At 37.4% G+C, this 26,517-nt stretch overlaps 7 protein-coding genes and 1 pseudogene across 9 annotated transcripts; 3 read left to right on the top strand and 5 right to left on the bottom strand.

Moving 5' to 3' along the window:
• The first annotated feature begins 96 nt into the window (after positions 1–96).
• On the top strand, positions 97–807 carry LOC103872917. Its single transcript, XM_009151354.3, has one exon. The coding sequence runs from the start codon at positions 97–99 to the stop codon at positions 805–807; it is 711 nt and encodes a 236-aa protein (XP_009149602.1).
• Positions 808–831: 24 nt separating this feature from the next.
• On the bottom strand, positions 832–5,519 carry LOC103872915 (wall-associated receptor kinase 1). Its single transcript, XM_009151352.2, has 3 exons — positions 4,375–5,519; positions 3,931–4,125; positions 832–3,822 (listed from the first exon to the last, which is right to left on the bottom strand). The coding sequence occupies exons 1-3, from the start codon at positions 5,231–5,233 to the stop codon at positions 2,630–2,632; spliced, it is 2,247 nt and encodes a 748-aa protein (XP_009149600.1). The 5' UTR covers positions 5,234–5,519; the 3' UTR covers positions 832–2,629.
• Positions 902–1,578, bottom strand: LOC117126063 (annotated as a pseudogene).
• LOC103872916 lies at positions 1,752–2,405 on the top strand. Its single transcript, XM_009151353.3, has one exon. It carries the CDS (start codon positions 1,752–1,754, stop codon positions 2,403–2,405), a length of 654 nt encoding a protein of 217 aa, XP_009149601.1.
• Positions 5,520–5,806: 287 nt separating the features above from the next.
• On the bottom strand, positions 5,807–14,437 carry LOC103872913 (wall-associated receptor kinase 5). 3 transcript variants are annotated; one of them, XM_033272670.1, is made up of 4 exons: positions 11,733–14,437; positions 11,083–11,268; positions 9,898–11,003; positions 5,807–6,034 (listed from the first exon to the last, which is right to left on the bottom strand). In XM_033272670.1, the coding sequence occupies exons 1-4, from the start codon at positions 12,565–12,567 to the stop codon at positions 5,948–5,950; spliced, it is 2,214 nt and encodes a 737-aa protein (XP_033128561.1). In that variant the 5' UTR covers positions 12,568–14,437; the 3' UTR covers positions 5,807–5,947. The 3 variants fall into 3 exon arrangements, with proteins under 3 accessions (XP_033128561.1, XP_009149598.1, XP_018514961.1); XM_009151350.3 differs by lacking the exon at positions 5,807–6,034 and having other exon boundaries at positions 9,578–11,003; XM_018659445.2 differs by lacking the exon at positions 5,807–6,034 and having other exon boundaries at positions 9,578–11,003; positions 11,083–11,174; positions 11,733–11,967.
• LOC103872914 (wall-associated receptor kinase 2) lies at positions 6,057–8,389 on the bottom strand. Its single transcript, XM_009151351.3, has 3 exons — positions 7,494–8,389; positions 7,223–7,408; positions 6,057–7,136 (listed from the first exon to the last, which is right to left on the bottom strand). Exons 1-3 carry the CDS (start codon positions 8,329–8,331, stop codon positions 6,073–6,075), a joined length of 2,088 nt encoding a protein of 695 aa, XP_009149599.2. The 5' UTR covers positions 8,332–8,389; the 3' UTR covers positions 6,057–6,072.
• A 1,620-nt stretch (positions 14,438–16,057) lies between the features above and the next one.
• Positions 16,058–17,927, bottom strand: LOC103872912. The gene is made up of 2 exons (XM_009151349.3): positions 17,707–17,927; positions 16,058–17,547 (listed from the first exon to the last, which is right to left on the bottom strand). The coding sequence occupies exon 2, from the start codon at positions 17,532–17,534 to the stop codon at positions 16,329–16,331; it is 1,206 nt and encodes a 401-aa protein (XP_009149597.1). The 5' UTR covers positions 17,535–17,547; positions 17,707–17,927; the 3' UTR covers positions 16,058–16,328.
• A 7,130-nt stretch (positions 17,928–25,057) lies between these two features.
• On the top strand, positions 25,058–26,070 carry LOC103872911 (sm-like protein LSM3A). The gene is made up of 3 exons (XM_009151348.3): positions 25,058–25,300; positions 25,389–25,484; positions 25,799–26,070. Exons 1-3 carry the CDS (start codon positions 25,184–25,186, stop codon positions 25,877–25,879), a joined length of 294 nt encoding a protein of 97 aa, XP_009149596.1. The 5' UTR covers positions 25,058–25,183; the 3' UTR covers positions 25,880–26,070.
• The last annotated feature ends 447 nt before the right edge of the window (positions 26,071–26,517 follow it).

The raw sequence follows: 26,517 nt of genomic DNA, 5'->3' as shown, positions 1-26,517 counted from the left end.
CTGCTCTTCTCTATTTATACCCTGCGTCTTTGCTGTTCCGTAGTGGTTGTATGTCAGGTAGTTGGTTCGGTACTCAAAGCTCAAAAAGCAGAGAGAATGGCGGAAAGTATGACGAGCCTATCTCCCGAACTCGATCCCAGATCTCCATACTACATCGATCCTGATTATCAACCTAACGAAAATCTCCCTATGGTTATACTCAGCCAAGCAGAAGACAACTACTTCATCTGGAAAAGACATTTTCTCCAACCCCTTCTAAGCAAAAGCAAAACCGACTTCGTTAACGGCACCTTCGCGACACCACCAGAACCTTCCTCTCCGCTATACGAAGCATGGAGAGTGTGCGACGCGAGGGTCAAGTGTTGGATGATGAACTGCGTGAGCGAAAACCTACAAGACTACGTGCGTTACGCCGACACGGCTCATAAAGCTTGGGATGATCTTCGTATGATATTCGTACCGGGCGTGGACTTCAAGATCTACCAGCTTCGTCAGAGGATCCCGACGCTGAGACAAGATGGTGACTCGTTGCCGAGATATTTCGGGAAGATGAGGATCGCTTGGATGGAGCTTTGGGAGTATGATCGCTTGCCGGAGTGTGCGTGTGGCGGTTGCCGGTGCGAGATCAAGAAACGTGCCGAGGAGGCGAGAGAGAAGGAGGAGCGTTACGCGTTTCTGATGGGTTTGAATCAAGAGCTTAGCTTTGTGAGAACTCAAATCATGATCATGGATCCTCCTCCTTCGTTGAAGGAAGCCTACTCTTTGGTTTACAAAGCAGAATTGAGGATGAGCTCGTCAAGATGCTGAAGAATGTTTTCTCTCGAACAACTCTTTGTTTTTGTTATGTTTTTTTTATAAATCTGTGTTTTCATGTGTTATGTTTTATGCTCTGTGTTTCTTGTTATGTTTTTTCTTGAATAATACCACCTTGCAGTGATGGATTCTGTTCTTACCACTGATGTATGGTTTGTGTGCCTCTCAAATCCTTTATCTCTGCAGCTACTTCTTTCATATTTGGCCTTTCCATTCCCATGAGTCTTGTATACTCGACATCAATTCATGCAGCTTCCTGGATCTCCCTCTGATTATATTCATTCATTACTTGGCCGTCAACAACCTCATGCAACCTATTCTCTTTTGTGGCACAAGAAAATTAACTCACCAGATGTTTTTACTGCTGTGGCCTTTCAAAGCACATGAACTTTTGGCCACAAAGCAGTTTAATGAGGACTACCCCAAAGCTATAAACATCACTCTTTTCGAACTGCTCTTTATACTTCGGTATCAGCCTTGAAACACCAAAGTCAGTTTATAGCTCTAGGGTAATATTAGCAGTCTTGATATTACGGTGGATAATTGGAATAGAAGCAGAGAAGAGTTCCAGCAATTGCCACTGCTATCCTCAGGTGGTCTTCCCATGTAATAGAAAGATCAAACATGTATCCGTGCAAGTGGAGATAAGATGCCACTGGTAATGAAAACGTAATCCAAGAATGAAACTCAAACTTAGTGTGTTAATATCACCAAGAAATACACACAAGAAATCATATGGTCACTTGAGATGGTTTCTACTTTCATGTGAATGAAAATACAATCTTTTGTGTTTAGAAAGAGAAGTCCAAGGCCCAGTTAAACCCAAGTAGTTACTTTGGAATATATAAATCATTATCTTTTACCAACAGTAGCGAGATAAAAAGCAAATCTCTAGAAAAGATAAACAAACACTATACAGAGCTCAGAGAACAGTGACAATGGCCGAACTCGATCCAGAATCTCCCTACTATGTGGATCCAGATTATCAACCCGACGAAAATCTCCCTATGGTTATACTCAACCAAGACGAAGACAACTTCTTCACCTGGAAGAAACATTTTCTCGGTTTCCTTCGAAGCAAGAACAAAACAGGGTTCGTTGACGGTACCGTCGTGTTACCTGAGCCTTCCTCGCCGTTATATCAACCATGGAAAGTGTGCAACGCGAGGGTCAAGTTATGGATGATGAGTTCCTTGAGCGAAAACTTACAAGACTACGTGCGTTACGCAGACACGGCGCATAAAGCTTGGGATGATCTCCGTATGATGTTCGTTCCAAGCGTCGAGTTGAGGATCCGACAGCTTCGTCAGAGAATTGATCTGATGAGGCAAGATGGCGACTCGGTTGCGAGATACTTCGGGAAACTGAATAGTGTTTGGATGGAGCTGTCGGAATATGATACTGCGTGCGAGATGTCGGAACGAGACAAAGAGGTGAGAGAGAAGGAGCAGCTTTACGCGTTTCTGATGGGTTTGAACAAAGATCTAAGCTTTTTGAGAAGGCAAATCATGGCCATGAGTCCTCCTCCGTCTCTTGACCAAGCGTACGCTCTTACTATCCAAGCAGAATCTTTGATGAACTCCACAAGATGATAAAGATGAAGAAACTAAGAAGGAGGTCGGTGTTGATCATCACATTATGTGTCTTTTTGTGTGGTTTCTTTAATTTCTTTTTGTAACCATAGTGATATCTCAGATTTGAGGACATACAAGAATCAGTCAAAAGCATAAATGTTCATCAATGTAAATAGACAATAGAGCAGAGAAATAATAAAATAAATGACAATGTTCATTAAAAAAAAAAGACTAATAAAATATCAACGGCCACCTTCAATGTGCAACCTTGCTACATTATTGATGCTATCATAACCAGTGCTACTTGTATCCCCTTGCCCTGATATGGTTTCAACGCAGATCAAGTGCTCATTCACCTCTGGCTCATTATACCGATCCGACCACTGATGTTTGGTTTCCGTGACTCTCAAGCCCTCAAGCTTTGCAGCTACTTCTTTCATCCTTGGTCTTTCTTCTCCCATCAGTCTTGTGCACTCAACAGCAATTAGTGAAGCTTCATGGATCCCCCTCTGATTATACTCGTTCATTGCTTGGCTGTCAATAATCTCATGCAACCTATTCTCTTTTGTGGCACAAGAAAAGTAAGTCACCAGGTGTCTTGAGTATTCTGGCCTTTCAAAGCACAATGCCTTTTGACCTGAGAGCAGTTCCATGAGGACTACCCCAAAGCTGTAAACGTCGCTCTTTTCGTTCAGCAACCCTGTGGTGAAGTATTCCGGGTCTAGGTAACCCAGAGTGCCTTGTACCATAGTCGTGAGCTGATCTTTATCCATCGGTACCAGCTTTGAAGCACCAAAGTCAGCTACCTTTGCAGTTAAGTTTTCATCCAGGAGAATATTAGCAGTCTTGATATCACGGTGGATGATTGGGATAGAAGCAGAGGAGTGAAGATATGCAAGAGTTCCAGCGACTTCTATTGCTATCCTCAGACGGTGTTCCCATGTAAGAGAATAATCAAACATGGAACCATGCAAGTGGTCGTAAAGGGTGCCATTAGATACGAACTCATAGACGAGCAAGGGAACTTCAGTCTCTAGACAGCAGCCCAAGAGCTTGACAACGTTCCTATGGTTGATTTGTAAAAGCACCAGCATCTCGTAGATGAACTGCTCTACTTGGCTACGGTCTCCACCAAGCCTAGCTTTCTTTATAGCAACTACTGAGTTGTCTGGCAATATCCCTTTGTAAACTGTTCCTTGGCCTCCCTGGCCCAAGATTCTACTTTCTTCATAACTATTAGTTGCTTCCTTCATGCCTTCTTCAGTAAAGATTTTGAAATCAACATTTGATGCCCCTGCTCCCGAGAGTCTCTGTACCAATAAGCCGCCGCCGTTTTGCTCGAAGAATTTTTGTCGGAGTTTGTATTTCCGGTGCTTTGTTTTCTGTTGCATACAGGTAACGCCAAGCAGGATGAACAACAAGCCAATGGCGTTTCCTGATCACAAACATCACAGGAGTGAGTTGATCATAGCCCATCTAAGCAGGATGATTAATTATGAGCTGCAAGCGTAAATACTTAAGAAACAAAGTGAGGGAAGCTTACCAATAAGAATCATAGGCCATCTAAAGTCTATACCCTTGCGCTTGCCATTCATAGTGGTGGTATCTAACTTGCAACTCATAGTGGTGGTATCGAAGTGGTAACCAAAATGGCACTCACATTCGAAACCTCCAACCTTGTCTTTACATGTGCTGTGATCTGAACAGTTATGTCTACCAGTAGCACACTCGTTGAAGTCTGCCCCCAAAGAAAAAGATGCCAACAACGCAACAAGAAATGTATGAGGAAAACAATTAACAATCAAAAGAAAGAAAAAGGAAATGAATACTCCTTATGTTTCAAAGATATTAGTACTCCTTATGTTCTGACTCAATAAGTTGCTTTTAATAATATGAATTTAATACTCTTTAATTTGAATCATCAAATACAATCTAAAAACATCTTATAGTTTGAATCGAAAAGAAAAGAGTACTACTTAATTAGTACCTTGGCAACCGTGTTCATTCGAAAGGTATGGGTTCCCTTCGTAACCATCTTTACATTTGCATATATACCCGGTTCTTCTATTAGTAGAGTTGGCACATACGCTGTTCTCGCCGCATATGTTTGTGTTTCCAACTTTCTGGCAGCTCTGGTTTCCAACAGACCAATCCAGTAACACAGGGAACGTCGTCTTATTCCGCAGATTCATAAGATCATGGGAAGGAGAGAAGTTAAACTTACCACCTTCGACAAGAAAGGCGTAGACGCAAGGATGAAAATGATGCACTGAAGCCTGGTTCGGCAACCGCAAGCGAGTTGATCCAATTTCGACAAAATAGTTATCCCATTCGTCAAAGATATCTGTTGTGCAGCAACCTTCACCGTCACATTTTTCATCTGCCGCTGGTAGAGATTCGCATGCTGATATGCATACAGTTGCGTAAGGTTTATCTCCAGAAGTGGCCACCAGTGCCAAAGCATTGCATCCTACTAAAGTAAGCTTGTTTTTGGTGGAAATGGAAAAATTACCCAGATCATAATTGCTGTCAACGGATATGTTTTTCTTTCCTTGCTCGTCGTCGCAATAAGAGGATCGGTTAAGCAGAACTTGTAGATGGCTGCTGTGAGTAAACTTTGTCACTTCAATGTGGCCTAACACGTATGACCTATCTTCCTTACAGGTGATATTAAAACTATCATCTCCAGGATAGTAACAACCTGAAGAAATGCCAAAAGGATACTTGATTTCAACCTCACCACATCTAGTTTGGCAACCTTCGTGAGGTTGAAGTTGCCCCTTGACCAGCTGTGTATACGTAAGGTAGAAGAAAACAGCCACCAAGAACACACCATGCACCTTCATCTTCTACCTCTATTCTCTCTCTCTCTATCTGTGTTTCTCTTTTGAGTTTAATTTCTCTCATCTACTTGAGGCCTGTTCTTATAAGAAACCCATGTACATGAAATGATATCTTCACTCATTTTCCCAGAAATTGCAAGCATAAATTTCAACAAGACCATGCCAATGTAAATGTAACACGTAAAGGAGAACATTATAATGTGCTTCATCTGAGTCATCTCCCCCATATAAAGATCCCTACGTGTCCCTTTTATTAGGTCTAATAGTGACAACTTCAGGTACCAATCCTTTCATCTTTTCTTTGATATCTTGTTAGTTTCCTCACTATGAGGAAACCAATTTGGTTTTGTTAACAGTGACTTTATTTTCCTACTATTCAAAGGTTAAGCTGGTTGATATAGTTACTAGGAATTTTCTAACGTGACCATATTATCTTTCAAATATGAAAATTGCAGTCTAATCGGTAACAGAACTTGACAATAGACTGTTAATCTGATGACTTTGGCAGACGCTGCAGACCATACAAAAAAAAAGGTTATTTATTATCTACAAGAATCTCTCGAAGCATACATGTTCTTGAACTTGATGTTTGATACTCTATTTTTAGAAAAATGTTTTGGAGGACATAAGAGGAAGCATAAAAATAAATGACTTTATTTTTTTCACAAACAAAAGAGATACAAGTGATTTTGTGAGAGCTGGACGGACAAATATATATCAGCGCCCAGCTTCAATGTGTAATCTTGTCACATTCTTCATGCTGTCATAGCCAGTGGTACTAGTATCCCCTTGTGCTGATAACATTTCCGACTCTCAAGGCCTCATTGCAGCTACTGGCTCTTTCATCCTTGGCCTCTCTCATCAGTCTTGTACACTCTCAAGGCCTCAAGCTGTGCAGCTACTTCTTTCATCCTTGGCCTCTCCTCTCCCATCAGTCTTGTACACTCAACAGCAATTCTTGAAGCTTCATGTATCTCCCTCTGGTTATTCTCTTTCATCACTTGGCCTTCAATAACCTCGTGCAACCTATTTTCTTTCATGGCTGAAGCAAAATAATTCACAAGATGTTTTGACTGTTGAGGTTTTTCGAAGCACAATGCCTTTTGGCCTGAGAGCAGTTCCATCAGGACTACCCCAAAGCTATAGACATCGCTCTTCTCGTTTAGCAACCCTGTGTTGTAGTATTCTGGGTCCAAGTAACCTAGAGTGCCTTGCACCATAGTTGTGAGCTGCTCTTTATCCATAGGTATCAGTCTTGAAGCACCAAAGTCAGCTACCTTTGCAGTTACGTTTTCATCCAGGAGAATATTAGCAGTCTTGACATCACGGTGGATGATTGGAATAGAAGCAGAGGAGTGAAGATATGCTAGAGTTCCAGCAATTTCCACTGCTATCCTCAGGCGGTGTTCCCAAGTAAGAGAAGAATCAGACATGGAACCGTGCAAGCGATCATAAAGGGTGCCACTGTTGATGAACTCGTAGACCAGCAAGGGTACTTCAGTCTCTAGACAGCATCCCAAGAGCTTGACCACGTTCCTATGGTTGATCTGTGAAAGCACAAGCACTTCGTTGATGAACTGCTCTACTTGGCTGCTGTCTCCAAGCCGAGATTTCTTTATAGCAACTACGGAGTTATCCGGTAATATCCCTTTGTAGACTGTTCCCTGGCCTCCCTGACCCAAGATTCTAGTTTCGTCATAACCATTAGTTGCTTTTTTCATGCCTTCCTCAGTAAAGATTTTGACATCAACATTTGATGGCCCTGCTCCTGAGAGTCTCTGCCTTAACATGCCGCCCCCGTTTTGCTCAAAGAATTGTTTCCGGAGCTCAATGTTTTTCATGTGCCTCATTTTCTGTTGTACACAGATAGTAACAAGCAGGATGGCGAATAAGCCGACGGTTGTTCCTGATCACATCACCCATAAATGATTAGAGAGTCGTTTTAATTAATTTACAAAAAGATAAAATCAAGAACAAGTGAGGGAGGCGTACCAAGAACAATAATAATCCATGGATGGTTTTCAGGCTTGTGTTTACGCATGCAGCCATTGGTGGTGGCATTCAAGTCAAAACCAGATGGGCAACTACAAAGGAAGTGGCCCATCGTGTTTACACAGGTGCTGGAATCTGAACAGTTATGTTTATGGATAGTACTACTAGTAGTACACTCATCTATGTCTGTCCCAAGGAAAAAGATGCAACAAGAAATGTGTGAGGAAAACAATTAACACTTAAAAGAGGAAAGAAGTCAAAACATAGTTACCTTGGCAGCCTTCTGGAAGGTATGGATTCCCATCGTAACCGGCTTTACATTTGCAATTATAACCTGTTCCGGTAGTAGAATCCAAACACAGGCTGTTCGTGCCGCATATGCTTTTGTTTGCAACTTGCTGGCATGTCTGTCCTCCAATAGACCAATCCAGTACTACAGGGAACTTCGTGACATTCCGTAGATTCTGAAGATCTTGGGAAGGAGAGAAGCTGAACATACCTTCTTCGACAAGAAAGGCGTAGGAGCAAGGATTAAAGTCATAAACAGACGCATCTCTGTCAAAGCGGCTTGATCTGATTATGAAACGTTTGCTCCCCTTAGGGAGGGAGGTATGACAGCAGCCTTCACCAGAACACACCCCGTTTTCCTTTGGGATGGAATCGCATATGGACAAGCATCCAGTCGAGTAGTTCCGATCTTCATAAGTTGTGGTCATGAAGGCGTAAGTGTTACAACCCACGGCAGTGAACTTGTTCTTGTTGGAAAGAGTGAAGTTACCCAGAGTAGTGTTGTAGGTAATTCTATCAGTCAGATCTGTGCTGTTGTAGCAAGAGAAGGATGGAGACTTGAGGAAGCGTAGCTCGCCGCTGTGAGAAATGTTGATCACTTGCATGTTGACGCCATAGAATAGCTCGTTTGTTGTTTCATTACAGGTGAGTAGGAAACTAGGATCTTCCACGTAGTAACAACCTGGAGAAGTGCCAAAAGGGTACTCGATTGAGAGGTTGCCACATTTATTTTGGCAACCTCGCAAAGAATGGCCATTAACCAGCTGTGTATAAACAATAGAGAAAATGGCCACCAAGAACAGACCATGCACCTTATTCATCTTCTCTCTTTCTTTCTTTTTTTTTTCTTACTTTTGAGTGTTTTTGTCATCTCCTTGAGGTGTTTGATTTCTTATAGGAGATGTTTCTCTCTTTACTCGCAGCCGCTTTCTAATCCAGCTATACAGACAGGACCATTTCAGTGGTAACGCAAGGAAGACGTTCAAGTAACCCAACCCAACGGCTACGTTTGACAGTGCCTCCATTTTTTTCTTTTTGGTTGTATACAAAGATTACAACGGTTGGTAGGTCCAAGGAATCTTCAAACTCTGAAGAAACGGTAAATAAATTCAGGTCATATTTGATTAATTATATGATTATTGAAGAGAAAAACCATTAGACATTGGTCAACTAGTACAAGTCTTCTTCGTCAACCCTCAGTTATCATCAGTCTTCTCTTCTTTCCTTGATATTACCAAGCAAAGTATCATTATAAGTGAAGATGTAGGACTGGCAGCTGCAGTGGTCCAGAGAGGATATCTACAAAAGTTTCTTGTAAATAAAATATATATAAGAATATGAATTTTTTTTTTTTTAAAGAGCTTGTACCTAAACATGTTATTTTTGAGAAACTCTTGAATGATATGTTAGTTTTCTTATTGGTTTTTTATTTTTAAATGCTATAACATATGCTGAGAAACCTTGCAACAGTTTGTACCACTGATGATGGCCTAAGGCTCCTGATCATATCATGCTCTGTTCTTATAACAAAAAAACATACAACTCCATACAAAAAAGTTGACCAACGGTGAGTGTATATCTCCAAAAGCTTTTAGTGGTTTTTTTCTTTCATATCATCTATCAAGACAACGGAATTATAGGTTCAGAAAAAAATGATGATTTTGACCTTACTTATGAGGAAAAGTCAGCTATGCTCTTGGTTTATAACTTTATATATATGCTCCGAATGGTAACATCGGATTGAGCGGTACAGGACAAGTGATATACAGTAATAAAAACATATAGATATATAGTGTATGTAAAAATTTTAGTTATTGTTAACTGCGGTGTAGGGCAGGCGGATCATAATATTCGGAGCCAAAAAGTGATTGTGACACTTAGACCATCTCCAATGGTTCACTCTATTTTTTCTTTAAAATAGAGTAACTCTATAATAGAGTTGGATGTTGCTCCAATGATACTCTATTTTAGCGTGAAAATAGAGTGATGGACAAAAAATAAAAAATTACTCTATATACAGAGTAATAAATAGGTTTACACTATTATAGAATAGAAAATATAGTACAATTGAAGCATTTTTACTCTAAACTCTATTTTAGAAGGGAAAATAGAGTGAGGTTGGAGATGCCTTTGCGAGGGTTATAAATACAATGATTAATGATCTGAAGAATCAAGAATCTCTCAAGCACAGAGGGTTTTTTGAATGTCATTTCTTTTACTATATGGTTTAAATGTCTAGGATATAAAGGAAGAGAAAAGAAACATGATCAGGATCCAATGGAATGTGACCTACACTCTAATCAGCGGCCAGATTCAACGTGTGTTCTTGTTATATTCTTGATGCTGTCATAGCCAGTGCTGCTGGTTTCACCTTGTGCCGACAAGATTTCAAGACCGAGCAAATGCTCCATCTCCATTGGCTCAGGATAATCATCCGACCGCTGATGTTTGGTTTTTGTGACTCTCAAACCCTCAAGCTGTGCAGCTACTTCCTTCATCTTTGGCCTTTCCTCTCCCGTCACTCTTGTACACTTTACAGCAACTCTAGCCGCTTCCTGGATCTCTCTATAATTATTCTCATTCATAATTTGCCCATCAATAACCTCGTGCAACCTATTCTCTTTTGTGGCAGAAGCAAAGTAGCTCACCAGATGTTTTGAGTGCTGTGGCCTTTCAAAGCACAATGCCTTCTGGCCTGAGAGCAGTTCCATGAGGACTACTCCAAAGCTATAAACATCACTCTTTTCATTTAGCAACCCTGTGTTGTAGTATTCTGGGTCTAGGTAACCTAGAGTGCCTTGCACCATAGTTGTGAGCTGCTCTTTATCCATAGGTATCAGCCTTGAAGCACCAAAGTCAGCTACCTTTGCAGTTAAGTTTTCATCCAGGAGTATATTAGCAGTCTTGACATCTCTGTGGATGATTGGAATTGAAGCAGAGGAGTGAAGGTAGGCAAGAGTTCCAGCAATTTCCAGGGCTATCCTCAGACGGTGCTCCCATGTTAGAGAAGGATTAGACATGGAACCATGCAAGTGGTCGTAAAGGGTTCCACTGTTGATGAACTCATAGACCAGCAAGGGAACTTCAGTCTCTAGACAGCAGCCCAAGAGCTTGACAACGTTCCTATGGTTGATCTGTGAAAGCACAAGCACTTCGTTGATGAACTGTTCTACTTGGCTGCAGTCTCCAAGCCGAGCTTTCTTTATAGCAACTACTGAGCTATCCGGTAATATCCCTTTGTAGACTGTTCCTTGGCCTCCCTGACCCAAGATTCTGCTTTCTTCATAACCATTAGTTGCTTTTTTCATGCCTTCCTCAGTAAAGATTTTGACATCAACATTTGATGTCCCTGCTCCTGAGAGTCTCTGCCGCAACATGCCACCACCGTTTTGCTCAAAGAAGTGTTTTCGGAGCTCGGTGTTTTTCCTGTGCTTTCTTTTCTGTTGTACACAGCTAACGACAAGTAGGATGGCCAAGAAGCTGACGGTTGTTCCTGATCACATAACCCAGAGATGATTAGAGAGAGATTTTTTCCCAAATGAAAGAATCCAAAACAAGTGAAGGGAACTTACCAAGAAAAATTTGACTCCATCCGTAGTATTCAGGCTTGTGTTTACGCATACAGCCATTGGTGGTGGCATTCAAGTCAAAACCAGATGGGCACCTACAAAGGAAGTACCCCATCATATTTTCACAGGTGCTGGAACCCGAACAGTTATGTCTATGGATAGTGCTATTAGTAGTACACTCATCTATGTCTGTTCCAAGGGAAAAAAAAAAGAGCACAAAAAATGTGTGAGGAACAAAAGTAACAATAAAAATAAAAAAGAAAGAACAATCTCCTAAAAAGCAAAAATAAAATTTCTACCACAAAACTGGTCCATAAGGAAGAAAATGTCTGAAATATCATTTAAAGAGTTAGAAAACTAAATTGCTCTTGGTGAATAACATATTTAATATAATTTTAAATTTTAAATATGTATTTAAAATTTTATTATTATTTTAAACTTTATACAGTAAAGTAGTAAATAAACTTTAAATTGTAGACCTGAACCAAAACCCCTAAATCTCATCTCTAAAATCTAAACTCTAATTTTTAACCAATAAATCCTATAGATATACATATGCTAATTTGATCATTTTTTTTCATTATGTATTATTTTATGATACAAATTTATTTATTAAGGTATTTATCAAATAAAAAAAAGTAAAAACATAGTACCTTGACAGCCTTCGGCTAGGTATGGATTCCCATCGTAACCATCTTTACATTTGCAGTTATACCCGGCTCGAGTAGTAGAGTTGGTACATACGCTGTTCTGACCGCATATGCTTGTGTTTCCGGCTTGCTCGCATGTCTGGTTTCCGATAGACCAATCCAGTACTACAGGGAACTCCGTAACATTTCGAAGATTCTTAAGATCTTGAGAAGGAAAGAAGCTAAACATACCTTCTTCGACAAGAAAGGCGTAGGAGCAATTATTAGAGTTATTAACATACGCACTGCTGTCAAAGCGGCTTGATCTGATTACGAAACGTTGGCTCCCCTTAGAAACGGAGGTGTGGCAGCAGCCTTCACCGGAACACAGCCCGTCTTCCTTTGTGGTGGAATCGCATAACGACAAGCATCCAGTTGAGTAGCTTCGATCTCCAATAGTCGTGGTCATTACCGCGTAAGTGTTACAACCCACGGCAGTGAAACTGTTCTTGTTGGAAAGAGTGAAGTCAACCAGAGTAGTGTTGTAGATAATTCTATCAGTCAGATCTGTGCTGTTGTAGCAAGAGTAGGCTATAGACTCGAGGATGCGTAGCTCGCCGGTGTGAGAAATGTTGATCACTTGCAGGTTGCCAGTGAATAGCTTGTTTGTTGTTTCATTACAGGTGAGTAGGAAAGTACTATGTCCCGCATAGTAACAATCTGGAGAAATGCCAAAAGGGTACTCGATTGAGACGTTGCCACATTTAGTTTGGCAACTTGGCTTAGATTGACACTTAACAAGCTGTGCATAGGCAAGAGAGAAAATGACCACCAAGAACAGACCATGCACCTTGTTCATCTTCTCTCTTTCTTTCTTTATTTCTTACTTTTGAGTGTTTTCTCATCTCCTTGAGGTATTTGATTTTTTATAGGAGATTAACCTCATGTCTTGAGATGTTTCTGTCTTTACTCGTTTTCACAGTCATGACCATTTCGGTGTAACGCAAGGAAGACGTTTAAGTACCTTAACCCGACGGCCACGTTTGGTAGTGACTCCATAATTTTTTTGGTTGTATACAAAGATAACAAGGGTTGGTAGGTCCAAGGAATCTTCAAAACGTGAAGAAATGGTAAAGAAATTCATGATATTTATATTAGGCTTAGCAGGGTATCCATTGGGATTTCGGATTTTGATTTTAATTTGTATCACACCCGAGGTTCTATTCTAGTTTAATTGTAAGTACAGATCGAGTTCGGATATAACATATTGGTTTCGGTTTTAGTAAATTTGTATCACACCCTAAGTCTCATTCTAGTAAATTTGTAAGTACAAGTCGGGTTTATTTATAACTCATCAGTTTTATTGTTAATTTGTATCACATCCTAAACACACATAAAGTATACCTGGAGTAAAAGCTAAAATTTTAAAGCAAAACACAAGAAATATATAAATATATTTATTTATCTAGAATTAGGTATTTAAGGTACTTAGTTTTAAATATTTATTTTTAGATATTATATCAAAATAAATATTAAATTAAATATTTTAAATACATAATTATGGTTCATATATTTATATTGTCTATCAATTTGGACATTCCGATCGGTTTTTAGATAATTTTTGGGTTTTTTCAATTTTTGGTTTTTTTTTGTTACTCGTTCGGGTTCGATCAATAACACTTTGTAACACCCTACAAAATTTATTTGAGTATTTTTTTACATTTTGAACTGGGAATAGATCGGATTTTTTTATGTTACGGATTTTAACCCAAACCTAATATTTATGTTTAATTATATGGTTAATTGAATAGAATATTAAAAGAGAGCAGTGGACTACTTTGGTGAACTAGTTGAAGTCCATCTTTTTGGTGGCTAGTATAAATAAGCAATACAAATCCTACATCAGATACTAAATCGAGTCTAATATTTATATATGTTTCAGTTTCACATAATATGAAGTGTTTTGTGAAGTAACAGATCCAAAAACAAACCCGTGAGGGTTAGATCTAAGTGAAGGATTGAATATGGTGATAGACATCTAGCTCTAGCTGAGCATCTGGCTCCCGGCAAAAGACATTTGATCTGACTAGTGGAATGATTGGCTGTGAGGAGATCAGGTCGGTCACAACCAGAGGCGTGCTTCATGTGTTATCAAAAAAGCTTTTGCCTCAGGCCCCCAAAATATATAGATATTTTAGAGCTCCAAAATTTCAAAATTCTTGTGTAGCATAATGGTCTTAGTAAACACATTATCTTATCAACTGAAGTTTGAATCCTCACAGTTACTCTTCTTTTCTTTTATCAGAAAAAAATATTTTGTTTTATTGTCAATTTTCAAAAATTAGAAAGAAAGATCTCTTTTGTGATATCAAAATCCCTAAACAGAAAAGAAAAATAAATTTCAACTACTTTATACATGATCTATATATATTTTTTAAAGTTGTACATCTTATTTCTTACGGATTATCCCACATGATCTGATCTATATGTATTTTGTCTCTTTTTATTTAATCATCACCATCTCTTCTTGTATTAAGGTATATATTTCTTTCAGTATAGACCTCGTCATTAATTTATCTTTTCTAGTGCTATTAGTTTTTTGTCTTTATTAAGTTAACATCTCACACTAATTTATACTATGGTAAAGTTATTTGTTTATTATAGAGCTACTTATAAATCATAGACTCACGAGTTCTATTAAGTGATTAATTTTTCTTAATCTTTACTAATTTAAATCATGGTACTGCTAATTTTTTTTTAACTATACATTATATTTTTATCAAAAAAAATTTATTAAAAGACCTCATTTTTAGATTTGCCTCAAGCCCCCGTAGACCTTCGCACGGCACTGGTCACAACATGGTCAACCGTCGATTATCTGTCATGTCCTTTCTTTTTTCCTTGATATTACCAGCCCAAATGACATTATAACTCACGGTGTAGGCATAAGGCTCTTGATAATATTATCAACGGAGGGTGTATTTCTCCAAAATGGCAAAACCAAAGAGACTCTTTTCTTGTGTGTCAAGGCATTGGAATTAAGAGGTTCAGATAGGTAATGACGATCTTAACCTTAGCTATGCCCTTGCTCTTGGTCTATTTATAGATACAGGATTCATGAGTTTGGAAATTTGAACACCAACACTAAACTTTTCGATTACTAAATCTGATAGAGAAGTGTACAATACCAATCAAGGAAGAGAAAATATCCAGTAGAATGTGCCTACAAGTCTAATCAGCGGCAAGATTAAACGTGTATTCTTGTTATATTATTGATGCTGTCATAGCCAGTGCTAGATCCGACCGCTGATGTTTGGTTTTTGTGACTCTTAAACCCTCAAGCTGTGCATCTACTTCCTTCATCTTTGGCCTTTCCTCTCTTGTCGCTCTTGTACACTTAACAGTAACTCTTGCCGCTTCCTGGATCTCTCTATAATAATTCTCATTCATCATTTTCCCATCAATAACCTCGTGCAACCTATTCTCTTTGGTGGCACAAGAAAAGTAACTCACCAGATGTTTCGAGTATTGTTGTGAGCTGCTCTTTTTTTTTTTTTTTGAAAGAATGTTAAATTTTTATTCAATCAAAAAGCCTTGTTACAACTAAGTGTGGACCAGAATAATAAAGACTTCCAGCAACCTTAACTACTCATATAATCCCTATACTCTTGTTTGGAACCAAAATTGAAGAGCTCCCACCATACCCCTTCCTCCATTCCTTCTCATCAGGCTGAGCCTGTTTCTAACACCCTTATCCGTGAGCTTCTTGATAATAGAAAGCGGCATTGGTTTTTCCCCATGTCTGATCCTATTTCTTTCTCTCCAAATTGCATAGACTGCAGCTTGAAATGCATATCTAATACAAAATAACGTCTTCTTATCACCCCTACTACTTGAAATCATCGGCACAAGAGAAGACCAGACATTGGAGTAAGAATTCATTAGAATTCCACTGCTGAGATGACTCCATAACTGCGATGAAAACGCGCACTCAAAGAACAAGTGATTACGGGTTTCTGCAGCAGCCTTACATAACACGCATATAGTATCAGCTCCACTGCGTGAGCTGCTCTTTATCCATTGGTATCAGCTTTGAAGCACCAAAGTCTGCTACTTTTGGAGTTAAGTGTTCATCCAGGAGAATATTAGCAGTCTTGACATCACGGTGGGTTATTGGAGTGAAGGTAGGCAAGAGTTCCAGCAATTTCCACAACTATTCTTGCATCACAAACTCTCCTACAAATTTACATTTCAAGGTTCTTATTTTGCAGTTGTATGAAGCAGCGAGCCAAAGACGTTTTATACCGAAGTTGCAGAACAAAAGTTTTGAGTTTGTTTCAAAATTAAAATGAGACAGACATTTGTTACATTCGGAATTTTGGACTAAGATATCAAAAATAATACAGCAGAATGATGAAAAAACAGGTTGAGAGGTTAAGGCAAAACCTTGGAGAACTACTAGTATTGACCACTCATTCCCTCAAACCTTCAACACAGAAACAACCACAATGATCTCTCACATCAAAGTCTCGAGATCATTTCAAATCAAAGCTTACAACATCATAATTCATAAATGACTCTTCATTTATATACCAATCAAGGGAAGTGAAGACAATCCTGCTACAACTCAACACCCAGTTCCCTTTGTTTCAACTCCAGTCCCATCCTATCATTCTCAAGCTTCATCCTCTCATTCTCCATCCTCATTCTCTCCAGTTCCTGATCTCTTTTCTTACTAAACCTCTCCCACCTGAATCTCTGTTTCTCCAATTCCAGCAATTCAACTTGGATCTGAAGCTTCTGCTCTTCCAACTGAAGAGTCCTAGACTCAATCCACTGCTTCTGCATCAAAGCTGATCTCTCACTCTCTTCCCCACCTTGAGGAAACGGCATTTGAGCCAAAGAGAGCTTATTACACTCCAGAGAACTCACTTGCTGACCCGGATGGTCAACATCTTCATGACTATGACTCTGTCTAGCCTTCTTCAAAGCACCACCACCTCCAAGGTGAACACCCCTACAACCCCCATGTGTAAAATCATCATACTCATCATGCTCCTCACCTTCCCCATCATCATCCTCAACATCCTCAACCTGATGATGACTCTCATGATCATCTCTGTTCCTAAGCGCCAGCTTAAGCGAACGCTGCAAAGCCAAGTCATGAGGCAAATGCAACCTATTCCCATTGTGGTAAGAACACATCTCCTCATAGAACAAATGCTTAGAACTCATGATCTTCCTAACATCATCCTTCTCCTTATCATTCAAGTAACCAATCGAATCCAAAAGCGCAGGATTCTCAACTACCTGACAAGAAGTCCCCCTCCCAAGCATATCGTTAAGCTTCTTATACCGTTTATTCAAATCATTAAACTTATCCTCACACTGCTGAGGCGAAACATGGTACCCTCTCTCGGACATGACCTTGGAAACAGACTTCCACTTTCCCTTTTTCTGCAAAGCCGCAAACTTTCTCCTGCTCCCACCGTCCATACTCGAATCATCGCCTATATAAGACACAGCGGTTATCAACAGCTTCACCATCTTATCAGTCCACTTCACTCTCTGCCATGGAGACCCTTTAGTTGACTTTTCACCGCCTTCCTCGTTGAAGCTCGGCTCATCATCATCGCTATCCCCTTTATGTTGCTCAGTCATGGGCACGTTGTGGTGATGATCGCAGGTTTGAGCTGTGGCCATAGTAAAGGGAAGACCTTCGTGAAGACTGTGTCGATGCTGGTTCATGGAGGTTTGCAGATCGAATCCTCCGAAGGAAGAAGGTCCGCCGCGGACCACGCCTCCTTGAGGAAAGTTCCCATCCATTCTCTGTTTTCCCCTAAATCGAAGAGATGAAACAGATCACGCAAAAAGGTTAGACCTTTGTCAAGGAGTGGATCTAGTTGGAGACTAAAGGTCGAGACTTTGGGGGAGGAATCAAGCAGAGAGCGGCGAATCAGGATGAGAGATGAGTAAAGAGAAAGGAAGTTTAACTTACGAACAAAAGTTGGAACTTGCTTCGTCTTCTTCTCCGGTCAGCTTCTTCTCTCTCTGGATGCCAGAAAGCTCTTCTTTTGCGTATAACTTTTCTTTTCAAGTCCAAACTTCTAGAAAAATTATTATTTTAGCTCCCTTATTATTATTATTATTATAACTATACTTTTATTGAAATGACAAAGTGATGATGCCTTGTGATTGGACTTGGTATTTGATGTATAGTTGAATTCCACTATCAGCTCATCAGCTTCTCAATTATTTGATTGAGTGAATTCTATTTCGATATAGAAAAGTTTAAACACACACAAATTGTCTTTGATACAACTGATCATAGTCGATTGTTGGACAGGAATATTATTCTATGATATCAGTTGGACATTCACAATTCCTTTTTAAGCTAATCAGTGAATACACTAATCAAGTAAATCGATCAAATTGCAAATATACTAATGGAAACCGTTTTGGAGATTTTACAAAATTATAATATACTTTTCTATGTTTTACAAATAGTAAGATTTTAACCTTTTCATGTTATACAAAAATGTTAGCTTAGAAATCTAATAAAATTTATATTTATTTTGATTTATATTAATTATAAAATCTTTTAATCTTGCAAATAATTTATTTATCTCAGAAATTATTAATCATACAAATATAATTATTAAGATTATAAATAAATTTTAATTGGAGAAAATCTATATTAAAATGACACTTTTATGAATAGTAGTTAGTGCTCTTCGGCAAATCTTTGATGTATTTGGTGTATGTTGTTGTTTTTAATATCTAACTAGATTTTGATCCGTGCTTTCAAAGCGCAGACTTATTTTTTTTTAATTGACAAATATTTAGTAAATGTCATATTTTCATATATTTGTGTTTTATTTTATAAAAGATTTAAACTTCTTATCTTTATTTATCGTATTTCATTTTAAATGGTATTTATGTTTAAAAATTAAACTTTATTTCTTTAGTGAATTAAGTTAGCATAACTCTGATAAATTAATTTTATTATGTGGTTAATATTTTAATAGAAAAAAATTATATACTTTTAATAAACATTTATACTTTTCAATGAAAAAATTCAATTTTTTTTATGAATGCTTAAATTATATTAAGAAAAGAAAAAAAATTAAGAATAGTTGAAAAAAAAATTATTTGAATTTAGACTCAATGGCCCAAAGGAAAAAAAAAAGTGAGAATTGGATCTGATTTCTTAATCGGTGCAAATGGCCCAGAGAGATCTGATGTGGGCTGGATCCGAAAAAATGACCCAATATAGATGTGTTATTAATATTATTTGATTGCGCTTTAATGAAATATGCAATGTTAGTAAAGAAAATGACATGTTAAGGTAAAAAGGACAATAAGATCCTACTTTAATAGTATAGATACTAAAATGAACAATATTGTTCGTTTATTATCTCATTGGTTAGATTCTTTTACCGAGTATTAAAAATGGAAGATCATTGTGAGAAGTGAACCAGAAAAAGGATGTCTGAACCTTGAACTAGGCCTGAGACTTTTATCCGAGATGCAGATTCGATCTGAAATCCGATCCGGATCCGATCCAAAAATCCGGATATCCGGAGAGGCCGAATCCGGATCCGGACAGTAAAATGTTGGATACGTCAAAACCAAATCTGGATCCGGATATCTTGATTTTTTAGTCCGGATATCCGGATCCGTAAATTTTATTAATAACTATTTCAAAAATAGTAATATCTATATATAAAAACTAATTTTATTTAATATATTTTTATTTTTATAATAGTATATATAAATTTATGTAAATTTTGTAATACTATACATAGAAATAATAAAAAAATTATATATTTTTATTTTTAAATTATTGTTAATTTTTATATATATTAATATTATTTTTTATTTATTTTAAGGATCCAAATCTGGATCCGGATATCCACTGGATATTATTATTTTTAAAAGGATATCCGACACCCGAATATCCGCGAATTCTGGATCTGGATAAAAATAATAAAATTATGGATTCACTAGATAAAGATCCGGATTCGCATACTTAAAATTTTTCGGATATCCGATCTGTTCTAGGCCTACCCTGAACTATGAAGTGAACCATTCTCGTGACAAAGAAATAATAATAGCAAAAGATTAATAACCTTTTGAATAAGAAAAAGACCAATGGTTTTCTCATTTTTTTAGGAATCTGACGTGGACCGGACGAAGCGTGTGATATTTCTGACGCTGCCAGAAGTTCTCAAGTGTGATACGAGGATTTTAAAAGTGAGAGCATATTTTTAATAAAACAATTCAAATGTTGCATAAAGAACAGAGTAAACCATAATTATTTACTCTTCTCATATATATAAATGAAACAACTTGTCGACAAAAAAAAAAAATGAAACAACTTGGAAATTTTGTATTATTTTTGTATATAAATTTTGTGTGGAACCCAACTCTTATTTCACTAGGTACATGATTTCGCATTAGGAAAAGTCGTTTTGAACATTAATGATACTCATCTAACCTATACTAAAAGGAGAATAAGCTCAAAGCTCAGCCTATCCACGTCACCTAAGAAAATTAACCAATCATAAGACTCTATTTTGACACATCACCTTGGCTAAAATAGAGTGGAGTTTCGTATGGGCTTTATTATATTATCGGTCGACCCATTTGAGCACATGCCCAAAAATCTGTTTCGTCGTCGTCTTCAAGCGTCAAGAGTCTCTCCCCCGACTCTTCCACTTCATCTTCTCCAATGTCTGGGTTTTTTTTTCCATTACCTTCTCAATCAATGAGGATGTTAAAGCTATTCTCCAACGTTTTGTTCCACCTACCTTTGATACTTCTCCTATATAAAGCTCTACCTCTAACCTAAATCCATCCAGAATCAAAAACCCTACTCTGCAGAAACTAAATTGCAATGAAATCCACAACGAAGTCTCAGCTTACCACCGGCATATCTCCCGTCGCCGTCTATTTCAACGACATCTCACCAAGACCAGATGAGTCACAGCTTCGGTTTCAGGTAATCCATCCTTTTAGCAGGCTTCTTCGTTTAAATGTGGCTCTTTGCTTATATCTTCGTTTAAAACTGTTGTTATTTCGTTTCTCATGGTTTTGAATCTAAAAATGCTTAGATTCTCTATTGGTCTCTTACTCTGCTTATAAATTGGTTTCAGAATAAAGTCGGCCAGGTATGTGATACTTAGCCACCTTGAGCACGTACACATATGTGTCTCACAATGGAGAGAAAGTTGCTGTGAAAATACAAAGATCTGGACTAAAGTTTTCGATATAGATCTATGTAACAACTTTTGTGTTATATTATACAACCTTTGGACATGGATGCTTTATTTATGCTAAAAATGACATATTTTCTTATCAGGAAATTTGATGTTGCTTGATGAATATTTCTGGAAAAGTGATCCATTTGCCCCAAACGCCCCGGATGGTATTTACGAAAAATGTGCCATGTAAGTCTTTTTAACATAAAGTAGTTATAACTCTGGCTCTAAAACATGTGGCGCTGATATATCAAGAGTAATGCTAAAGTGTCAAACTTATAATGGTTTCAAACTTATTTTATGGTTTGGCTGTTTTAGATACTCCAAACCGCCTACTTTCATGATGTTTAAGTCAATTTCAATAATCTTGATAATCAAGACAAAGCTTAACCACTGCTTGAAAAAATATTTACAATCCATTATTTGTTCAATTAGATATTTAATCATAAATAAGAGACTAAATCATGTTATTATGTATACACTATATATTGTTCTCTGTTTGTAGCTTGCAGATAACCAAAGTTATGAGTCATGAAACTTTTTTAAAGGACAGGTGGTGCGCTCTGGGAATCACAGCAAGGATCCTCAGTACCACAGTCTGGATCACTTCTTTGACAGGTTCTAACATGATCATGCCACTTTGGTTACACATTGGGTCTTTTGATTTTGAAAGTATTTGAATTTATATTAGTTCTGTGTTTTGATATAAGCCAGCCTCTAAATGTAGACCCCAAAAACATTTCTGATAGTTTACAGCGTCTACATTTAGATCCGACATGGGTTGTTGGTTCGATGAGGCTAAATAGTTATATTTACATGAAGTTCATGGTCGGCTTCAGTGCAAATGCAAAGGTTACAAAATAAAATACCTGATTTATCTCCATTTATAGAGTTAGTTTCATTACAAAGTTCTCTCTGTTTTCTTTGTTTGATGAAAATATGTAAATAAATTGTAGGCAGCGAATGTATATAAGAAGAAAGCTGAAAGTCCTACGAAAACATGGATACAACATGGTATAGTTACTGGTATCAGTTTCACAGATTCTGTCTTCGTCCTCTTCATTTCTTATGTAGCCAGTTTGTATGATATTGGCTCAAATTATTCTTTTTTGTTTTCTTCTCTATGTTTCAAACAATAGCTCTGTTTTGAGAGAGTGGAAGCTGTAAATCATCAGTAACTGTGGCAGAGGTTTAACGATCCCAATCAGGACAGACACTCTTCGCAGAGTTGATATTAAAGCCATCAGTTGAAAAGGGTAAGGCAGCAAAGCAGGCTGGTAAGCCAAAAATAAGTTTTGTACAGTGTAAATAAACAGAGCAAACATTGCTAACGGAAAAGGAGGAGAAGCCAGTGAAACCAGTATCATCTATGTAACTGAGCTACCTAACGCTCATGGCTTCATTAGTGGACTGCAACAGGTATTTTTAACTGCACTTGATCAACTATGCAGCCCTAATTTCCGGATTTAAACTAAATTGAAAAACGTATTCCCTGTTGCAGGCCTATGATACAATGGTGGGTGAAAGAGGACTTCAGTTATCAGGCAGAAAATAGTAGAGAGTGGTAGCCATAGCAATTTTTAAAGATCCTATGGTGTGGGCCGTGTGGTTTAGGGATGAAGCAACAATTACTGTTGATATTTAGTCAGAGTCTGGGGTTCATGAGTTAATTGCATAGGTTAGAAAGAAAAGCAAGCCACTGATCCCAATATATGAGGGTCTCTATGTTTCTTTAGTACAACTTCATTTGACTGCTTCTGCGAAAACATTTTTTAAGGGATTACCTACCATTTGAGCAAATATGGAATTGACAGCAAACATATTTTCCATTATGAATGATTACAGAGCTTCGAGAATGACATTGACTTTCACAGAATGTTAAAAAAAAATGATCTAACAAAGCCAGTACAATCCTAACGAACCCTGCAATGGCAGAACGCTGCATCCATTACTTCTTACAAGTATAAAAGGGATCACGGCAATTCCTAGGCTACTTTGGTGAAAAGGTTCGCGGGAATACAAAGAATGAGGAAGAAAAAGAATGCAGTACTGAGGACTCCTTTCTCTGATCACCATGTCCGTGAGCTGCTGTATGTCTCCGTAATTAATAGAGACTCTTCAAAATAATTCCATATCGGAAAAGCCTGCCAATACTTTCCTAACTTGAATAGAACTTCGTTGCTTGATTTGTTCATAATTATTTTTTGGATATTACATGGGTGAGGTGCATATAGCTTGGTGTCTCTCAATGCTCATCAGGTGATATCAAAAATTTATAACTGATTAACCTCTAATCCTAAAAGAAGAAGGTGATGACGTGCTCTTAATATTATCATCATGTCTAACTCATGTGAATTATCAACTTAACAAACTCATTAGATGATGTCAAAAAAAAAAACAAACTCATTAGATTCACTCTTTGGGTTATACAGTCATGTTCACCCGAATTGATTCAGAAAACACAAGCAATTCTAATTATCTACACCCGTCCCCTTTTCACATATATTTAATCTACATGTTACATTGTTACCTATATTAATATTTATTAAATCACAAATGTTTTCATTACTTTTTTTCTAAACAGCAAAAGAGTGAAGAAATGTAATAATATAACTAATACTAATGCAACATAATATTACAAATAAATGTTTAAAAAATACATATTACAAACAATATGAATACTCAATCTGTGTGTAGAGGTTACGAAATTTAAAACTACTTTTTCAGCATTCATACTTCAGTCACTTAACTAACCAATTAAATTGTTTCCGTTCTCCATTGAAAAAGGCATTGTTCACAGGGATGTAAAGCTAGGTAACTTTGCCTTCTCTACAAAGAGTCAGACCCGAATTTGAGAGTGTGCCCATGGAGTAAATGCACAGGGCCCAACTTTTACTAATTTTCTTTAGAATTTAGGGCCCTAAATTTTTTAAACCATTACAAAACATGACCTAATAATTTTAATGATTTTACTTTATTAAATAACATTTGTAAAAAAATTTGGACTAGCACTGGACCCTCAATCTCCATGAGACGGGCCTGCAAAGAGCAAACAAGCTATCTCATTGCCTTTATAACCTCGCCACAGTTGGCAATTCTCTAGCACGTTTCTCTTATCTATAGCAACAACTACCGGTTAATGTTTCATATAAAATAATCATAGGTAACAATCATATTTTTTGAATACTAAGGCCATTGTCTAATAGAAGCACTGAACAACTTTGCTAACACATGCGTTCATGTTAAGATAGCTTTATGATATAACCCTAATCATTGAATAATTTTGATATATTTGAACTTTTTTTTTTTTACAAAATTGAGATAAATTTTAAATTTAGTTTCACGTTTTCAGACTAATTTTAATTGATTATCTATAAAAACAGCATTGAAAGACCATGTTGTCAACTACATAATACCAAATAAGAATATATACATAATACACAAAACCAAACTACATTACTCTTTTTAGTGTAGAATATGCGCTAAAAAAGATAGAATTTCATATTTCAAATATACGTCAAATAAAAAAATAAAGTTGTTAGAAATATACAAATTAAGTTAGTACAAAAATATTTACAGATTATGTTAAGAAAACTAAATACAAAATTAAAGTAAACATTTAACATAGACACAACAATCCGTGCGTAGCACGGACACGGACCTAGTGTATATAAATGTTATGTTAACTGTAATCTCAAATATTTTTGTATAAAATATATTATTTAATCTTCAAACATAAAACAGACTTGCAGTGTTCAATCCTCTAAAGCTTTGGATGGTTAGAACATCTTTATCACTGTATGTAATGGGGTTTCTACCTAAAAAGTAGTGCATGGACCCTACCAAAATATAAATCACTGTCTTTTCTGTATGCAAAATAAGACATTCTTTTTCTTCATTTTTTGTACTGTTTGCGGACTCCACTGACACGTAGTGATTCGCAATTGATTCTCTTTTTAATTTTTTTTAAGTCAGATAAAAAAAAAAACCTGGCTTTAGGGGTGGGTAATGGTGCTCTTAAAAAAGAAAAAAACATATTGGGCCAGGCTCAATAGTTGAAAGCCCAAAATAAAATTTCTTACGGGAGCCCGAAACATCTTTAAGTAAATAAGAATCAACGGTGGTGATTGTGTGAGCTCACAGAGACATCGGGGGTGACTATTCTTCTCTTCTTCGCAATTTCAAAACCCTCCGAGAACGTTTGAGATCAGGATGTCCGTCGAGGAAGACGCCACCGTTAGGGAGCCACTCGATCTGATTCGATTAAGTATCGAAGAGAGAATCTACGTCAAGCTCCGATCCGACCGTGAACTCCGCGGCAAGCTACACGTTAGTTTTTTGTTGACTTTAGCGAATCTTGTTAAAATTTTCAAGATTCCAAAGCTTGCTCACCACTAAAAGTTATTTATTTCGGCAGGCTTTTGATCAGCATTTGAATATGATTCTGGGTGATGTTGAAGAGGTTATCACGACTGTAGAAATCGACGACGAGACATACGAAGAGATCGTTCGTGTATGTCATTTCCCAAAGAGTTATTATCAATCTGTTATTCTGCTTTTGGATTTGATAATCTTAGTGTAGCTGTTAGTAATATGTTTTGGTTCATAAGATTAAATCTTTTCACAGTATGCATTGCCTTAGTCTTAGTTATAAGTTTAAGCTGAGATTCATCACAAGTCATAGTGCTGGTTACATAGTGTGTTTGATTAGCTAGGCAGTGATATATACTGTGAAATTTAAAATTTGATGTGTTAGCTTCTAATAAGACTAGATTTGTTAGCCTTCCTGTTGATGGCACCTGCTTTGTTTTTTGTTGTTGTTGTCAGACATCGAAAAGGAAGGTTCCGTTTCTATTTGTGAGAGGAGATGGAGTGATCTTGGTGTCGCCGCCTTTGAGGACTACTTGACTTCAGATACAGTGTTCTTGTGTATTGGCTGAGATCACAAATATGGAGCTGCCTCTTTTAATGATTCCTTAGCTTCTGATTTGTATTTGTGTGTTTTGTTTTTTCAAACATTTTAACTGAATGTAGCTGAGATATTTTATTTAAAACCCTTGTTAACTTGCCTCATCATAATAGAAGTGGTGTTGCCTATTTTGATTATGTACTCCAGCAGACATTTTCATTAACCAGAACCACTGAACTGATTCACGGTTCACGACGCAAACAAGATTGATGTCAAGAAGAAAGATCATGTAATTTGCAAATGTTGGAACTAAGAGGATTATTGGTATCATAATAACAGTGTAGCAATGCAGAGAGGATGTAGATAGTCTTATTTTCCCCTGGGTCTAGTTCTAATCGGAGAATCCATAGATGCTCTGGAAGACGAGTAGGCAAATTTGGCTACTGGGGATATTGAATCTAACGGGCTGGTCTCAACGAAACACGCACTATTCAAACGGGTTTCTCTAACTCAAATTGAAGCATTTCATTTGAATATTGCTGCGTAAGAGCCTAAAGCACCTGTAAAATAATAAATAAGAGAACCAATTTAGCTGAATTGGTAGCTTTGAAGATTGTAAAATATCAAGATAGGCTAA

This window comes from Brassica rapa, chromosome A06 (assembly GCF_000309985.2).
Source record: "Brassica rapa cultivar Chiifu-401-42 chromosome A06, CAAS_Brap_v3.01, whole genome shotgun sequence".
NCBI classification, from domain to species: Eukaryota; Viridiplantae; Streptophyta; class Magnoliopsida; order Brassicales; family Brassicaceae; genus Brassica; species Brassica rapa.
Note: the sequence above shows the minus strand (reverse complement) of the source record. Positions and strands in the feature narration are given on the sequence as shown.

Coding starts and splice junctions, on each gene's coding strand:
- LOC103872916 (XM_009151353.3), top strand. CDS start 1,752: ATGGCCGAACTCGATCCAGAATCTCCCTACTATGTGGATCCAGATTAT.
- LOC103872911 (XM_009151348.3), top strand. CDS start 25,184: ATGTCCGTCGAGGAAGACGCCACCGTTAGGGAGCCACTCGATCTGATT. Junction 25,301..25,388: donor AACTCCGCGGCAAGCTACAC/GTTAGTTTTTTG, acceptor TTATTTCGGCAG/GCTTTTGATCAGCATTTGAA. Junction 25,485..25,798: donor CATACGAAGAGATCGTTCGT/GTATGTCATTTC, acceptor TGTTGTTGTCAG/ACATCGAAAAGGAAGGTTCC.
- LOC103872912 (XM_009151349.3), bottom strand. CDS start 17,534: ATGGATGGGAACTTTCCTCAAGGAGGCGTGGTCCGCGGCGGACCTTCT.
- LOC103872914 (XM_009151351.3), bottom strand. CDS start 8,331: ATGAATAAGGTGCATGGTCTGTTCTTGGTGGCCATTTTCTCTATTGTT. Junction 7,409..7,493: donor CCTTCCAGAAGGCTGCCAAG/GTAACTATGTTT, acceptor TCCTTGGGACAG/ACATAGATGAGTGTACTACT. Junction 7,137..7,222: donor ATGGATTATTATTGTTCTTG/GTACGCCTCCCT, acceptor TGATGTGATCAG/GAACAACCGTCGGCTTATTC.
- LOC103872917 (XM_009151354.3), top strand. CDS start 97: ATGGCGGAAAGTATGACGAGCCTATCTCCCGAACTCGATCCCAGATCT.
- LOC103872915 (XM_009151352.2), bottom strand. CDS start 5,233: ATGAAGGTGCATGGTGTGTTCTTGGTGGCTGTTTTCTTCTACCTTACG. Junction 4,126..4,374: donor GAATGAACACGGTTGCCAAG/GTACTAATTAAG, acceptor CTTTGGGGGCAG/ACTTCAACGAGTGTGCTACT. Junction 3,823..3,930: donor ATGGCCTATGATTCTTATTG/GTAAGCTTCCCT, acceptor GTTTGTGATCAG/GAAACGCCATTGGCTTGTTG.
- LOC103872913 (XM_033272670.1), bottom strand. CDS start 12,567: ATGAACAAGGTGCATGGTCTGTTCTTGGTGGTCATTTTCTCTCTTGCC. Junction 11,269..11,732: donor CCTAGCCGAAGGCTGTCAAG/GTACTATGTTTT, acceptor CCCTTGGAACAG/ACATAGATGAGTGTACTACT. Junction 11,004..11,082: donor ATGGAGTCAAATTTTTCTTG/GTAAGTTCCCTT, acceptor TTATGTGATCAG/GAACAACCGTCAGCTTCTTG.